At 49.3% G+C, this 17,384-nt stretch overlaps 1 protein-coding gene across 7 annotated transcripts in view; it reads right to left on the reverse strand.

The window, feature by feature from the left end:
* Positions 1-17,384, reverse strand: part of LOC144719479 (acetyl-CoA carboxylase-like) — a 93,842-nt gene that overhangs the window by 31,399 nt on the left and 45,059 nt on the right. For 6 of the 7 annotated variants that reach the window (XM_078595430.1, XM_078595431.1, XM_078595435.1 and 3 more), the window contains 13 exons: positions 16,210-16,323; positions 15,881-15,994; positions 13,782-13,871; positions 12,576-12,694; positions 10,887-10,913; positions 10,012-10,161; positions 9,190-9,289; positions 7,224-7,331; positions 6,919-6,975; positions 6,331-6,372; positions 4,755-4,970; positions 2,135-2,290; positions 1,352-1,555 (listed from right to left, as the gene is read on the reverse strand). In XM_078595430.1, the coding sequence (XP_078451556.1) occupies positions 1,352-1,555; positions 2,135-2,290; positions 4,755-4,970; positions 6,331-6,372; positions 6,919-6,975; positions 7,224-7,331; positions 9,190-9,289; positions 10,012-10,161; positions 10,887-10,913; positions 12,576-12,694; positions 13,782-13,871; positions 15,881-15,994; positions 16,210-16,323 (1,497 nt within the window). The remainder of the gene's footprint in view (positions 1-1,351; positions 1,556-2,134; positions 2,291-4,754; positions 4,971-6,330; positions 6,373-6,918; positions 6,976-7,223; positions 7,332-9,189; positions 9,290-10,011; positions 10,162-10,886; positions 10,914-12,575; positions 12,695-13,781; positions 13,872-15,880; positions 15,995-16,209; positions 16,324-17,384) is intronic. The other variant, XM_078595432.1, reaches the window with a different exon arrangement.

Genomic DNA, 17,384 nt, shown 5'->3' on the forward strand with positions numbered 1-17,384 from the left:
ACACACCGGTGGGCTAAAGCAGTGAACTGTTTGTCTTTGTCAACATGACACTTTTTTACTGATTGGCCGTGTCGAGTGGTGGAGGGTTACGATACATTTATAAAGAACGCGATCTAAACCCAAAAACGTTGATTATGATTATGAACGTCCAAGTCGAGCCAGTGGTTTTCCCACTCACGGGGGAAGAGCGGCTTTCTACTGGCTGTTTGCTGTGCCGAGCTGGAACCAATCCGTGACAGCTGAAATTGGCTCAGGGCACCCAAGCAGGGGCAGGTTTAATCACACGCGTATGTGACGTCAGTCAGTACACCGTGAGGATGCAGCGTCCTCGTGTCACCTACATGTGTCTCGGCCAGTTCACTGCATGTTATACGAGCAGTACAGCTTTGGTTCTGCAGTGAGAAAAAAAAGTTTGCACCTCCTGAGCTGCACCAAGCTGTCTTGGCACTACCACGGAAATGTGAGTTTCAATGAAATGCATGGCCTTGCCGAAATTCCCTATTGTTGTCGTTAAACACACTGATACTTTCTTCCAAATAATTGGATGAAAGGTGTGCCCGGATGGGTCAGAGGTTGAGAGGTCAACACTGAGCAGTCACGACTGTGATCGTGGGTTACAATCCGTGTCTCAGCCACCTGCGATTAAACCAAGTTCTCAAGAATAATGCATTGATGTTCTCAGCCTGGTCATTCATGACTTCATGCAAAAAAAAATAGATATTTGTTTATTCCAGATTTGACCGCCAAATGATAACCACTTATTTCTAGGGATCTCAAACGGCGTTCCGTGACTTCTCCTTCTGCGGGCTGTTCTCCAACACATTGAGCTGACGCACTGCATTGCAACAGTTCTGAATGGACAATCGCGATGTGATGCCAAAAGCACAATTGGGAAATTGTGGAAAAAGTAAAAAAAACTAAGCTGGACAAGGAGATAAATTCGCCACCACTCAAAATCGGGCCCCATATGTTTTTTGCCTCCAAAGCCTCACGTAACCTACACCCCCCCCCCCCCTTCGGCATGCAATGCGTTCCATCCCACCTCCGCCTGCTCGCCACAAAATGCCTTCCCGCCCCCCGATTAACACTACTGATTAACACAACCGATTAACACGACCGATTAACACAACCGATTAACACAACCGATTAACACAACCATTTCTTTCACTTCCAGCTCCCAGCCTCCAAACTTCCCTCTGCCCTGCCCCCACCCCCCACCCCCACCCCCCTGCCCCGCCCCCCACCCCCCTGCCCCGCCCCCACCCCCCCCACCCCGCCCCCCACTCCCCTGCCCTGCACCCCACCCCCACACATTTCAGCAAGGTGGCAGCGGTGGCACCTCCTCTCTGACCTGGCTCGTGTGGGGCTCGGTGACCTCCTTGTACAGGCTGATGTCCAGGTAATAGCCGGACTCGTTGGTGAGGAAGAGGCGGATGGGGATGGCGTGGCCCGTGGGCGTCAGGCGGATGTTGATCTTCAGCTCGGCCTGCAGCACGCGCAGCTTCCACAGGCGGCTGCCGTAGCGCATCACCATGCTGCGCACAGACTCCTCGATCTGCGTACGCACGCGCATGGGCAATTTGAGCACATGCGCACAAAGACAAAGATCCCCCGTATAACCTGTAACGGACTGTTGGAGCAAGTGCCGTTAGCGAGTAGCACCTACGAAGGTCGGCACGGCACACGAGGGGGTGAGTGACCAGCAACCACGCCCGGCCGCCTTTGTCTCCCTAGTGGCGATGTTTCACTACACACCGCACCAGGTACTCATTTGAGGCCGAGGCGACCTAGGGAAGGCCAAGGACGAATTCAGATAACCGTCAATGGTGTCGGCCGTGAGCGGGAATCGAACTCAGGTCGCTGATTTCATAGCTCCAGGACCGTGACCCCCAAGGGAGGATCTGCCGCCTCAGTCGGCATGCAAATGGTGCGTCGATTGGTATGACATAGGTCATGCAAATCGTCAAAGGTGAAGGTACAGCCCTGAAATTGTTCGATCACAGCACATCCTCTATGCAAATTAGAATAAAATTTGGTTAAACTGGGGAACACGTTCCCATCTCATTCCTTGCACGAGGGCCTCACGCCAGCCACGCCCCCGTCTGCCTCCGATACCGGCAGGGCCCATTGTCACCTTGCACGGGTCCATGATGACGGTGGGCACGAAGTTGAGGAAGATGTGGTTTGCGTCGGTGCGCACGGCCGTGTTGTCGAAGGCCACCTCCAGCTCGTCCATGGCCTCCAGGAGAAGCCGCTCGCCCTCGTTCTGCAAGTACTCGAACGATGCCTCCTGCGAGGGGGGGGGGGACGTGACGATCGTTGAATAGAAACCCCGCTCGCTCGTTCGGCCACATTCACTCGTAGAGGAGGGCCTGCTTGAAACGAAAACTATTTTTTTTATTTTATCAGGTAAGGCCCAATGAGCTGTATAGCTCTTTTTCATAAGTGACCTGGCCGCAAAATGATAGTTGAACAAAGCAGCTTACCATGTGGAAATTTATCGCAGCCAAATACTCTAAACCTAAGTTGATTCTAAATGTGGAGGGAAAAACCGGAGGACCTGGACAAAAATCCACACGGCCACAGGGAGAGAAACATGCAAACTCCAAATATACAGGAGGCGGCAGGGTCGGGATCAAACCCAGGACCTCCTGTATACCAGGCAAGGTAGTTAACATCTCGACATCGTGGCACCCTCTTGTTATGAACACTTGTGCATCAAACCTTCTCTTAACATAACAATTTTACTGCAGTCTTTGTAAAGCAGACAAGGAGCAAGCTCTTCCTGTGTTATCATTACATACATTCGCATTGAAGAAGTGGTCACCCTCGTGTTATCAATTCCACCAATACTTCTTTATTTACAAACCAGCAGGAGGTCATTGTTATCACATTGCAGGATCATGAGAGATGGTGGTGGTCTGGGGAGGCCTTTGATCCAGCAGTAGATTGACCACGGTCATGCTTATGATGAAGTGGCCCATTAACTCGACAAATTTGCCCTTTATTGCCCCTTCACAGCTGAGCAATGTGAAAGACCGGGTCACGAAGGGCTTGCGAAAAAAATGAAAAGCCATTAAGACGGTCAAATTAAAACCGAAATGATAATCAAAAGCTTGACATGTTTTCATATTGAGAGGCCACGGTATTCCACAGACCAATTAAGTCACGTATTTACAATTAATTTTACGAACAAAAACGATGACATAGATTGAATTAGCTGTAGTTTCTGCTGCTATGCGACCACCCCAACTAATTGCTACGCAAATTAACATTCCATTTGCTGCAATAGCTAATTAAAGCCGCAAACCACTGTCCATAGATGTAGCAACATCATGAACATTAAAATAAATTTTCGAGCCCCATTTTGAAGATGCCATTCACGGTGATGTTGCACTGGTAACATGCACAAATAGATGAGGCATGCAAAGATGCATTGATTAAAACCGATCATTACACCCGCGATACACACGTAGAATTGTGTGCACGAGAAACGAAAATTGACGATTTATGCAAAACGACGTGAAAATAATATTCTCGTGTTACTTCTACGCTGATGGAGCGAGCACAACTGTACAAAATGTGGTAGAAAAACAAAAACAAAGATAAACGAGGCGACATAAATGGAGACGTTAAAAGAATGGATTCTCAAATCGAATTGCGAACCTCGAATCGTGACAATTAATTGAATTTCCGGATGGGGTGAACGAGTACAGGACGCACACAGCGCATGCGCTACTCAATCTGAAAACTAGACCACAATCTCAGAAACATAAAACAAGGGCAGACCAACAACCACGGCAAACAAGTTGTAGTACAAATACGCTCCGACATTTTTTTTTTTTTTCCGATGTTGTATCTGACCTTGCCCGTAACATTATTAGATAATACTTTATGGATAAGGGCACCGGCAGCAAATTTGAACAAAATAAGTGGGGGCAATTTTCCCGCTTGTTAAAAAAAAAAGAGTCCCACTCGGCTTCGGGGCCGGATTCTCCATCAACGTGCAGTGACATCGTGGATGTCACTGAATGGGGCCGGCCCGGGAGGGCCGTGGCGTGCAATGTCCCGACATCGCGAACAGCGCCGGGTGGGTCGCTGTGCGAGGCCGGCTCTAGCACAGCACGGCGTGCGATGCACCGTCATCGCGAACACCCCGTGGGCGGGTGTGGTACCTGCCCTGGCGTGGCTTGGCGAGTGCTGTGGTTGTCCCACCTGATGACACTTGCTTGTGTTGCGATCGAAACGTCGCGATCTATTATTTTTCTACCTTACGCGACTTTACCGAAAGAACCAAAGATTATGGATTCCTGCAGTCACGAAAGCTTCAAATCAAAAGTGAATATGATGTTGCGAACTTGCATATGTTCTATCGTCCACGTGTTCCTCTACCTCTCAGTTCAATTCGAAGCAAGCACTCCCTTTGCACACTTTACAGATGTGCATACCATTCTTCATCCATTTCTATGCTTGCGATCCGTACGTCATAGCAGGTAATAACACGCCCCTTAAAACCTTTCTTCTTTGGACATGATGGCATATTGCTTTTCATTATATTGAGGTACTTTACAAATCTAATTTGTAATCGGATAAAGTCAAGGGGGGGGGGGGGGGGGAAACAGGGGCCGATCCAACCCGCGCCGGTACGGCACTGCACACAGCACACTGCACACACTTGCACGGCATGCGCCGGGTACGGCACAGTACACACCGGCACGCGCCCGGCACGGCACTACCCGCGCCGGGCCGCTCACCTTGGTGACGAGGTCGGAGTGGCGCATGATGGCGCGCACGAAGAAGCGGTGGTCCGTGACCTCTGCCCCCTCCTCAACGCGGGCAGAGCCCAGGTAGAGCTGCATGCGGTGGTTGGCGCAGTGCATGGCTCGCAAGTCAAAGTTTCGCATGCGGTTCAACTCCAGCTGGAAGGCGAGCGCCGGCTCCAGGTGCCGGTAAATGCGGTCCTCCTCGAACTGAGGGTAGGGGGGGTGAGGGGGAGCGGTGGTGGGAGCAGGGAGAGGATGCGGTGAGGTGGCGCTCACGCGTTTATTGTCCTTTTTCATTAGCACTCTTATCGTCATCATCGCTGCTGGTTACCATTGTCTATTATAATTATAATAATGCAATTTATAACGCGCGCAAATTTACGGACGTAACGGCCGCAACTCAGAGGCGCGGAGCCAAGCTCACAGAGTCGCTCGAAAGCACGTGGTTGTAGAGGTGAGTTTTTAAGTGTCTCTTGAAGGAGGCGATTGAGGTGATGCTGCGAATGTGCAGAGGGATAGCGTTCCAGACTGTTATGATCGTCTATCTCATGGTCATCATAGCTCATTGTCTGTCTCACTCGTTGTCGTCATCGCTCATCTTGATCTCATTGCTCATCTTAGTCTCTAATAGGGGTTTTCCCCTTTTTTCTGGCAACAAAACTGACACCTTTTGCAAGGAATCATGTTAACATTAACCACAATACTTGCAGTCAAATGCAAACAAAAAACAACACTCTGGTAATTTATGCATTGTCTTTGAAACGGATTGGTTCACACCAGAGACAGCTTTCTTTGGAGCCTCGTCTCATATGGTGTTCGACCAGATGACGCCAAAAGGCGCACAGTTCAAGACAACGCACTACCAGAGTAATGAGGGCTCGGGGTGAGCAACTACATCATGGGACCTCTTTTGCCAGTACGAAAATATACTAATAGGGTTTTTCCCCTTTTTTCTGGCAACAAAACTGACACCTTTTGCAAGGAATCATGTTTACATTAACCATACATTAAGTATACATTTCCAGAGTATTGTTTTTTTGTTTGCATTTAACTGCAAGTATTGTGGTTAATGTAAAACATGATTCCTTGCAAAAGGTGTCAGTTTTGTTGCCAGAAAAAAAAGGGAAAAACCCTATTAGTATATTTTGGTACTGGCAAAAGAGGTCCCATGATGTAGCACCTTAGTCTCGTCATCGCTCACGATCGTCACCACTCGTTATTGATTGGCTCGTCATAATCATCGTTATCACGACCGCTCTCATCTCGTTATCATCATCGCTCACTGTCATTCATGGGTGGTCAACATTGCGCATTATCATCGTTGATCTCATCATTGCCGCTCATTGTCATCACTCCTTAGAATTCTCACTAGATGTCATACGTCTCATCATCAGCGTTATTGGGTGTAGACGGCTTATTGGCCATGGTGAACATGTAATGATCTGAAGCGACTCTGGACTGCACTTACATTACTCAGATATGTACACGGATTGGGCAGAACAAAAATAATGACAGTTATAACGACTGAATTCATGAATTACATTTCACAACTCGTCGGCAAATTCACCTTGTCTCTTGCTCTGAAGGTGAAGAACTTTGGAAATTCCCTCTGGAAAGACAAAAACAAGTTTCAAAATCCCCAATTAACATTTTACAAGTACATATACACCCCCATTGTCAATCCACTGCTGGATGAGGGCCTCCCAATGCCGTGCAGAACGTGGGTGTTATAGCCATTCTTCAACGCACTGCTCAACGCAAAGTTGGTCAAGGTGGGGGGGAGCACATCAATGGGCGCGTTGAAGTACAGTACAGCAATGGATTATGTTGCACTGCCCCCTTCTGTAGCCATGCAGCCGCCAAAGAAAACCTGTGTGTGCAGGGCGATCAATCGCCCAAGCAGGCGCTATCCGGGCTCAAGCCTGCTTGGCTTTCGAGACGCGACGAAATCGGGCGCATTCCCGCGCGATCTTGTCATGGGCAACATTTAAATTCCCTTCGCTTTCTTTCAAATTTGGACGGCGCCTGTTAAGACTGACGCCAACGCCCGAGCGCCAGCGTGCGCATTGCCATGAAGGAGCCAAATCGTTTTGAGTGGAGTCGCTGTCGGACCGCCCGACATCCTCCTCCGTGCGATAATTTCCCCTTATTTTACCTTTTGTGACACGAGGAAGGTAAGACGCCTGATCCCGTGGTCACGCAGCATGGGTCTCTGAAACAGGAAATACAAGAGGGGGATTAAGACCTTCATGTGGGATTTTAATGACCATTAGGGGGGCCTCGTTTTGAAACTACAGGTCCCCCGCGTTTAAATAAATTACACCCACTTTAAGCGGACTTAGCGCGGGGCACTTACCGGGAAACCCAACGACGCGTATAATGTGCCCGCGGAAAAATACTCCCGCACAATGTGTTGAAGCGGGAGGGGTGGGGGGGGGTGGGAAAGAAAGGTGCCTCAACCTTGGATTGGATGAGTCTGTGAAAGCGATCAGCCAGGCTCTCATCCACTCCGTTGTCCTCCATCCACAGGGCCACGTTGATGATGTTGATGGGGTCCTCCGGAACGCCCTGACACGCGGTGACACACAAAGGGGCAATTACCGCCTCACTTTAAATAACCCCACTGTGCTCCCACTGATTTCCATCGCAAATTAGATGCCTTGCGCGTACGCCCTCCCCCAACCACCCACACGCCCTCAATAAATGCTTTTTAAACTGAGTATCAAATAAAGTAGCCTGCCGTAACAAAATAAAAAAAACTTTTATGCTCTGCAATTCTTTACTTAGTTCGGGAGCGGAGGATTTTGTTGCAAAAAGTGTCCTTATTCCCGTGTATAATTTACACGGAACGCCACAGTTAGTCGACCGGCGGGGTCAATTGCAGGTACTCCCACCTCTTCCAAGATGTCTGACCAGTGTGGAAGAGTAGGCCAAATACCCCTGAGCGGGCTCTCTAGAACTCCCTCGATTGGCAACTCTTCTACCGGCAGTGGCATAAGGAAGACATTGCAGGGCAGAATCTTTACCCTTTTACCCAAATGCAAGCCAGCCTTAAAAAGATATATCGGTAATTTGGAATACATGCAGGCCAGAGGTCGCAACCGGGTACCCAATACCCGTACCCTACCCGATACCCGGCTACCCGTACCCGGCCGGGTACGGGTACCCGTTTGCGACCCTGGTGCGGCTGGGTACGGGTAGACCGTGAGTCACTGGTGAGTAACCGTTTGTCACTCATTTCCCAACGTCTTGTCTCTTCTCACAATTTAAGTTCCTAGAATCAACCCACCCGCGCCTGCAACATGGCTTCATCCCAGAGGTCGCAATCAGGTACCCGATACCCGCACCCTACCCGTACCCGGCCGGGTACGGGTAGGGTGCGGGTACGGCCGGGTACGGGTACCCGTTTGCGACCCTGGTGCGGCCGGGTACGGGTACGGGTAAGGAATCAAAGCCCGTTTGCGACCTCTGATGCAGGCCTACTCGACCTGAATTGAGCAACAAACAACATTGCACCAAGCACACTGCCAGTCCCTGCACTAGCAGCTCATTGGAATCACCGAGTACATACACCGGAGCTCTTTTCATACTGATCCAACGTAATCACTCTGAATGCGCCCGACCTCGTATGGCAAAAGCTTAGCTGGGCCTGGTTAGTGTTTGAATGGCTGACCACCAGTGACCACGAGGTGTTTGGGGCATGAGGGTGCAAAAGTGTCCAGTAGATGGCAGCAACAGAAATGGGCTCAGTCTACAAATAAATTCCACGAATTTGCTCCATCTGTGGATTGACTCTCTATCTGTGCGGTGCTGTGGGCGATGACCGCTTGTGTTCCGATTTTCTCTGGGTATCCGGCATTCCTTCCACGTGAATCCCAAGCACAGCTCAATGGAACTGGACAAACATCCAAAGCAGGGCCCTCCTGAAAAAGTGCAGTGAGACTCATCGAGGCTTTCCTGGGCAAACCAGGCACCGGTGGCGCACAGCCTGTAGGCCAGGACTGTGGAGGCGGGGATTGGCGGCTCACACAAATTCGTGAAAATCCCAAACGATGGGTGTGGAGGTCACCATCTCCTGGCTTGTCAAGATACAGCAGTGCAGCAAGTGCATCCGAGGGACGAGTGTCACGCCCCCTCGTGTCCATGGTTTTTCTTTAGATCCCGTAGTTTTACCTACGTATATATTAACGTTCGCAAATGGAGTTGGTGAAACATCCAAATAGAGGGCAACAAAGTTTGGGCAATTATTGGCAATGGTCCTGGTTACCTTCCGGCCCAGCTGTGGCTTCCCACACCTCTGATTCAATCTCTCTCCGAGAGCGATCGAAAAACTGTACATGTTACAAATTCTGGATTATAAAAAATAATGAACGTTCCTATTAAATGAAGGGCATCGTGATCATTATTATTACAATCAAAGCCTCACTTTGCTGTCGTCGTGGTAGAGTGTGCTGCAGCCAGAATCCGTCAACGAAGATCCTTCGGACGGCCAGTTGGAAAAGCACTGCAGCACTTCGTCGAAGTTCCTGGAATGCAAGATGAACACCCAATGTGTGAAAACGCAGCTCATCATCAAGTTAAGGATCGTGATAAGGCGCTGAATGTATCTATGGAATATTTTGTTTAAAATCCACGCGAAAGGGAATTTACAGCCGACATACAAAACGTGCATTTGTGTCCTCTGCATAAAACAAGACATTGATTTGTTCGAACCAATTATATTTAAAATATATATTTTTTATCAACATTTTAAATATGCCATCTCAAGACAATAATTATTTTCATGCTGCACCGTATTTGCAATGGATGTGCCCCTCCAATTCCGCGTGCACACTGCACCAGACGACCATTGTAAAAAAAAAGGATCCTTAGAATCCAGTTAACATGCAAGTGGATAACACATCTTGATAATTGGATGTAAAAAAAAAATTATAACTCGCTCCAAAACGATAAAATCTCTTGGCTCTTTCTAATCGAAGGCAGTTAGTCCTGCTGTACACACCAGACCCTTATTATCTCAAAGGGCTCATCAAAGATCAGCGGTGTAACCATCAAGCATGCAGGCGGTTGAACGACATGACAGCCCACGGTTCAGAGGGGCCCAAGTGCTGAGCTACTTAGGGGGTAGTGGGGGAGGGGGGTGGACAGGTGGCCCCATTCCATGGCTTGCCCCAGGGCCCCATGCCTCTCCCGCTGTCAAAGTTGGTCACGACAAAAGGTCGCCCCGTCGACTGCGCCCGGCGCTCACTGCACGAGTTGCTCCAAGTTGTCAAAGGCCAGCATGGCGCCCATGCGTTGGCAGGGCGGCGTGTAGGACGCGTCGGTGATGATCTCCTGAGAGCCCACGGTGCGGATCACGTTCGTGTAGTGCGATTGGTTGGCGGCGATGGCCGACATCCTGCGGAGGGGCGAGAGGGTCACTCGCGCGCCCACGATGCACGGCGCACTGCGGCTCGGGGAAAATGCAAAGCGCGTGCGCGCGCGGACCCGAGGCGTGTGCGTCAACGCAATCGACCAACTTGCGGTGATGTCCGGCACAACGGAGACAGCGCTTTGCAGCTCATAAAGCGATTATTATTTGCAAAAACAGGGGAATTATCTCCGTCTATACAACCGACTGCCAAATGCCTTAGTCCTTTATTTCAATGGAGCAATGAAAGCAGTGTAGTCGTTCTATATAGGCAACAGCTTTAGGCTTATTTTTCAACGAACGACGCCTTGATCTGAACTCAAAGGCACACCAACCAATCACTGGCACAACACGTGTGCAACACCACCAAGTCAAATGAGCTTCCAAAGAAGAAGTAGCTGGCCAGCAGTCATTGACAAGAGGCTTGGCCAAGTGTGGAGTTTTTTCACGGTTATGCTGGATCACTCAACAAAGTGTTTTTGGGAAGTATCGTGTACTGTTCAGCAAAATGTCCGACGTATCTCTCCACGTGCTGCGAGCTTCTTCACGAGCACATGGGAGTGAAACATTGGACATCGTGCCAAACAATACGTGGGACAACCGAGAAACGCACGCGAGGGGCTTGGGTGTTTTTGGGCATTAGGTCGAGGTGCGTTTGAGTTCAGTCGGTCTGCGTTGCTCCAGACGTGCACATTGAGGGATGAAACCAATACCTGCCATGCTTGCAGGCACTGCTCCCTCTGGAAGCAAGAGACAGGCAGACGGGAAGATGGGACGAGCAGAAATGGGTAAAACACAGAGACAGGATATTTCCAGCAGCAAGCGTCACGGGCGCGGGGAAAGTGTTCGTGTCAGAGCTTCAGAGAGCAGAGACAACCCCTGAAAGGGCACAATGCCTTCTACAGTAAAATAAACCTTTGCGTATGCGCAGCAGGTTCACGATCTGTTACGCCGATGAGTCCAATTACCTTAACAGTTAATTGCTACGAGCGCTAGCTTACGGCTACGCAAGTATGTCTTTAAATTTAAAAACGTTTAATGAGAGTACGACCGGCGTGCTCCTATTTGTTCCCGACGTCAAAGGGCTTACACGCTCGCGCATTTCCCCTGTGCCTGGCGCAGGGTACCAATTGTGCAGAACGACCGTGTTTACGTTCAATTTTACCCGGGGATTTTTTTCCACCCCCATCAAGCTGAAAGCTTTTGTCCCTATCCAGCTGCTCCGCTATTGCCGCACCTGTATCAACCCCCCCCCACTCCCAGTACTCGCTGCAAGAAATAGTTGCCCTTAGATTTGTGAAGATGAACATGCACAACCCTGACAACAAAACCCACAGGGTGTCATTAGAGAGAGGGAGAGATGGAAGGAAGGAATTACAGTACATTTAAAAGAATGCATTTAGTAACAACTCACCAGTGACGGTCTGCACAGCACTTTATACTCAATGGGATGAAAATTCATGGTGACGCATGTTTCGCGGGTAAATTGAGGATAAAAACCGTTTTGAAGCTGTATCGCCAAGCACATCAAACGCATCCTCAGATTACTAGAATACAATGTGCTACTTTACCAGGCATGAATAAGAATTGACACATCTACTACCCCCACCAATTAGTCGTTCTTGTGGAGGGGTAAAATGCGGGTACCCCCACTTCTTCCAAGACATCTGACCAGTGTGAAAGAGTAGGCCAAATACCTTATAGAGGGGCCCTTTAGTGGTATCTCTGGTAGATGCCCTACCGCCAGCAGCAGTGTGAGCAAGCAACTGCAGGGCTGGGCCTCTTGCAGTTAAAGAGGAAACTATAAACAGTTTTTATTTTATCAACTAAACATTTAAACGAAACTATATTTATTTGATAAACAAAATATTTGTAATATTTTTATTTTACCAGGTAAGTATTATTATTTCTATTATTTTTTATTTTTTACCTACGTGACTTTACCGAAAAACCTAAGAGTATGAATCCTTGCAGTCACGAAAGCTTCAAATCTAGAATTACCAGGTAAGGTCCACTGAGCTATCTCTTTTTCAGAAGCGACCTAGCCACAAATGATAGCTCAACAAAGTGGCTTATCATCACGTGGAAATGTATCGCAATCAAACACTCTAAACACATTTCTAAATGTGGAGGGAAAAAATCAGAGGACCCGTAGAAAATCCACGCGATCACCGGGAGAACATGAAAACTCCAAATATACAGCAGGCGTCGGGGTCGGGATCGAACCCACGACCTCCTGTACACCAGGCGAGGTCGTAGTTAACATCTCGCCAGCGTGGCGCCTCTGAGTAAACGCGGGACAAGAAGCGAATTCTCCCAAAGCGGGGGGGGGGGGGTTAAAGACTACAAACTTTTTTTCTAAAGTGTTCGTTGCGGTTCTGAAAGCGTTCAGTGCTGGGGACCTGTTGGGGTGAGAGGAGGGCAGCATGAACTGAAACTCCACAATGCAGGAGCTGTCCTTCAGCTGGTGGTGCTGAAGGCTGTTGAGCTCGTAGGCGATGTACGCCCGCCGCACGTACACCTATGCCAAACAGCAAACACCAATCGCTCGCTCACACACCGCTATACTTACAATGCAAGTGAATGTGGATTTATATTGTAACGTGGTCATTATTAGTAGGTCCATTACGCTGACGTGGCCCAGCGGCAGCATGTTTCGCCGCTTGTCGCAGGCGTCTGACGGGTCAAAATCCAGTGGCCGCCCAGGTTACTACCGTCTGTGCATTAACCGTAGAACACTACGTGACATCTGCATCAGAGTGAACGTTAAAAAAAATTGCGTTGTCCTTCACAAGATTACGCTACTGCGTTCTGATGTAATTGTCCAAATTTGTTATAACGATACATTACAATCACTCAATTGGGATTAAAACATTGAAATCATCGCCCCACCCCCAAAATGCGTACATTTGGCAGGAACCTCATGGAAAAAGGCAATGAGACTCAGTGATGTTTCCCAACATAAACAAACGCAATAACAACAGTCGTAAAAATACACTAAAAGATAGAAAGAGGAACGTAGATCAGAGAACAAACACATTGTACACATCACATTCATGGGTGGGGACAGGACACAATCCCTCAAAGAGATGATGGCTGATGGACTATATTGGCGATGGGAACGACAGTTAAATGACGGAACGCATCCGAGAGGATGATGACCACAGAGATGGAGTAATGAGATCAGCTCATGTGCCAGAGATGGATTGTGGGAGCACATAGCAACGGTGAGGGACGCGGAGGGATGCGGAGGCCTTCATCCAGCAGTGGTTAGACCATGGCTGAAAATGATTACGTTGATGACTACGAATATAACAGATATATAAACTCAGCTCGTTCACCAGAGATGGATTGTAGGGGCACGCGGAAACGGTGAGGGATGTGAAGGCATGGGTAAGCCTTCATCCAGTAGTGGATAGACCATGGCTGATGATGCTTATGTTGATTATGAAATAACAGATATATAAACTCGGCTTGTGCACCAGAGATGGATTGTGGTGGCAAATGGGATTTGTGAGAGATAGAATCATGGGGAGACCATCCAGTAGTGGATAGCCCGTGATTGAAGATGATTACGATGATGATGATATATACACTTTAAAGCTCACCTCCAAGGCAGCCATGCGAACGACCTGGTTGCTGTGATAAAAGAAGTTTGGGAGCACGTCAAAGATAGACGTCTCAGACATGATGAGTTTCTGCAAGGGAGATGCAAGGCAAAATAAATTAGCTTCTTCCGGGTTCCATTTTTCTCCTTTGTCTCTTTCTCAAGCGTATTCCCATTGTGCCAGAGGCATCATGTCGTGAGAGAATAAATACATTTGGAGATTTAATTGGACAGTGCCCTAAGAAAATCCTCACTCACAAAAAAATCCCCCCCCCCGCCCCCAAAAAAGCCCACAGGCTGTTGGGGCAAGTGCCGTTAGCAAACACCGATTAAGGCAGGCACGGCGCACATGGGGGTGGTGTGGCCAACGCCACGCCTCGACGCCTTTGTCTTCCCAGTGACGATGTTTACATACCACAACAGCTACTCATTTCAGGCTTAGATAAACCTAGGGAAGGGCCTCTTCTCGATCAGATCATCACCACTCATGTTAGTCAAGGCCGGGAATCGAACTTGGGGTGGTACCCAGTTCCAGTGTGCCAAGCACGACAATATTGCTCCCCACAAGACAAAAATCACCCATATAGCCTAAACATTGTAGATTTGAAGCTTTCGTGACTGCAAGGATTCATACTCTTAGTTCTTTCGGTAAAGTCACGTAGGTAAAAAATTAAATTAAAATTAATAAAAATAAAATCACGACGTTTCGGAGGCAACACAAGTGTCCGTCATCAGGTGGGACCGTCACAGCCAGATTTGCTGCATCAAGTGAGGCAGGGATTCAAGATGCAAGCTCTTAAATACAAATTAAGGGGGAGGAGAGGGGGGGGGGGGAGCTTATCAGAATGTGGTAGCCAATGAATGGAATGTATCGGGAGGGGGGAGGACGGAGCTAATCCAAACAAATTGAACAAATTTTACTGCTCCTCACAATGACAAAGGATTCCCCCCCCCCCCGTATAGCATTAACAGACTGTTGGGACAAGTGCTGTTAGCGAGTATCACCTATGAAGGCTGGAACAACCTTCATAGGTGCTCGCACCACACCAGGTACTCATTTGAGGCTGAGTCGACCTATGGGAGGCCCAGGACTGGTTAAAATAATCGTCACTGGTGTTGGTCGTGAGCGGGAATTGAACTCGGGTCGTCGGGCTCGTAGTGCAGCGCGATAACCGCTGCACTGCCACGACACACAGGCACCACTACCAACACAACCGCCATTCGTCACTAAGGGACAGTAACGTCTCCACGGCGCCTGTGCCAGGCCAGGTGCACTTTTGAGGCCACGTGAAGTGTCGAAGACTCGCTGACAGGAGGTAATGGGACAGACCCAGGTGCCATGGGTTGGCTGACTAATGCATCAGCTGTACCCTCTACTGTGCCAAATTGCTGCATCTTAGCCGCCCAGTGCTCCGCTCATTGTTGTGAGCGTCGCTCCTCTAGCCCTCAGTTGTTGTTAGAGGGCGACTGCCTCCAACTGCCCAGTAGCAGCAGCGTCCTTCACGAGCCTCCTCCACAGAGGCCGATCTTGACACCGCTGGTACCAGTCTTCGACACGTCTACTCAGCTCCACATCCTCCCGTACCGCATCAGTCCATCTCCTGTCCAGTCCATGTCCTGCCTGTTTATCCCCCTCTATGCGGCCAAATAGAAGTTGATTGGGCATGCGGTGGCTGGGCATGCGGGCTACATGACCCAGCCAACACAGCCTTTCCTGCCGGAGGGGATCACCGATGGGGATGTGTCCAGATCTTTCAAGGATTTGTGAGCTCCTCACACAAACCAGCCTGGTTAAACCCAGGATGGATCGTAGGCAAGCCAGCCTGGATTTTTCTAACTGGCGCAGATGTTCCACCAGAGGGGTCCACGTTTCACAAGCATAGAGAAGGGAGGGCATGACTTCGTGTGGAGTGACAGACCAGGTAGCTTCCACACAGCATTATGCAGCCGATGAAAATATAATGCCGCCCGACTGATTCGGAGTGAGACCTCTGCTGTCAAACAGGAACTAGTCATAAGCACACTGCCCAGGTATGGGAAACTCTCCACTCTCTCCAGAACTGCTCCAACACACAGGTACACAAACACTCACACACGCACCTTCAGGTTTTCAGGACAGAACTGGTGGCCGTACATGTCGATGGCCGACAGGAAGATGGACTCCACTTGGTTGTGCCGAAGCTCATAGGATGGCAGGTGGCAGGCAATGAGCACCTAGGGGCGGTGGTCCAGGGGAAGCGCCGATACAAAACGCATCAAAGTCGCCCCACCCCACCATCTGACGCCACCGCACCTGGGCAATGGCTCGCGGTGAAAGCAATTAATAAAAAGTTGCGAATGTGAGCGCATCAGCTCATCAAGCCGCTGCGGAGAGAAGCAGCGGGCATGTGCATTTTGGAGAGAGAACGAGGCAGTCGGCCGAGCGGCACCTGTCGGGCGCGTAGCGCGACGCGGGCATTGGTGGTCTTGTTGAGCTGCGTGAGCTCGTTGAGGATGTTGGTGAGCTCCTCCGTGAGTGTCGGGTCTCGGCCGCACAGCTGGTCCTAAACAAAGGCGGGCGCGACGAGGCGGAGAGGACAAACGACAAAAAAAAAGCGACACGGCTCATTCCGCCGGCTCGTCAACCTCGCAACGGTGGCCACGAGACCCAGAGGTCAAACTCATTTGACCCTTCATCTCGTGCCTCCTGATACCACGCTGTGGCGCGAACAGGGGGCAAGCGTGAACACATTTCTTCAAGCGAGACGTTTCGCCGGTTCACTTTACATTTTAAGACGCACGAAGACGACACAGTTCTCGAGCTGCGAATGCGCACGTCCGTCCACACTGGTGGACGAGGGCCACCCCACGGCCACGCAGGTCGCGGGGGTCACAAGACCAGACTTCACCACACTGGTCAGTGCATGTCGATGCACGCGAGCATCGTGAACGAATGCAAGTACAGCGCAACGATGGATTTCGCTGCACTGCACCTCTTCTGACTGCCGTGTAGCACAGAAGCACGTGACTGGTGGTCACCCATCCAGGCACTGTCCAGGCTCAACTCTGCTTAGCTCCGGGGAGCGGACGAGATCGGGCACATTTCAGGCGATTTGTAAAACTGCAAATAATAATAATAATCACAATCCTGACTTTAAATGCTTTCGTGCAGGAATTCATAATCTTGGGTCTTTCGGTAAACCCACGTAGATAGATCAAATAATAAAAAATTGTGATATTGTTATAATTTTTTTTTTATTCCATCTATCTACGTGGCTTTCCCGAAAGACCCAATAATATAATTAACCATCCTATTAAAATACACGAGTGAATAAAGGCCTCCCTACTCCTCGTCACTAATGTAGGTCGTTTGACCATACTTCACCATGCTGCTTAGCGCAGGGTGGTAAAGGCTACATCCCATTACACTACGTTGTATGTACAGTAAGCGTGACAAAACTATGAAATAAAAATTCTCCACTTGTGGTTTCTCATTCCCGCTCGGGAAATTTGGGCATGGAAAATCCAAAAGGTAAGCACTAATCGGGATTTTATCAATTCGTTCTATTAACTTAAGCATTGTTTTCTGAAACACAGAACAAACAACATTTTATCCTTCAAAAAT

The sequence above is a fragment of the Lampetra planeri genome, chromosome 6, assembly GCF_965212315.1.
Source record: "Lampetra planeri chromosome 6, kcLamPlan1.2.h2, whole genome shotgun sequence".
Lineage (NCBI taxonomy): Eukaryota > Metazoa > Chordata > Hyperoartia > Petromyzontiformes > Petromyzontidae > Lampetra > Lampetra planeri.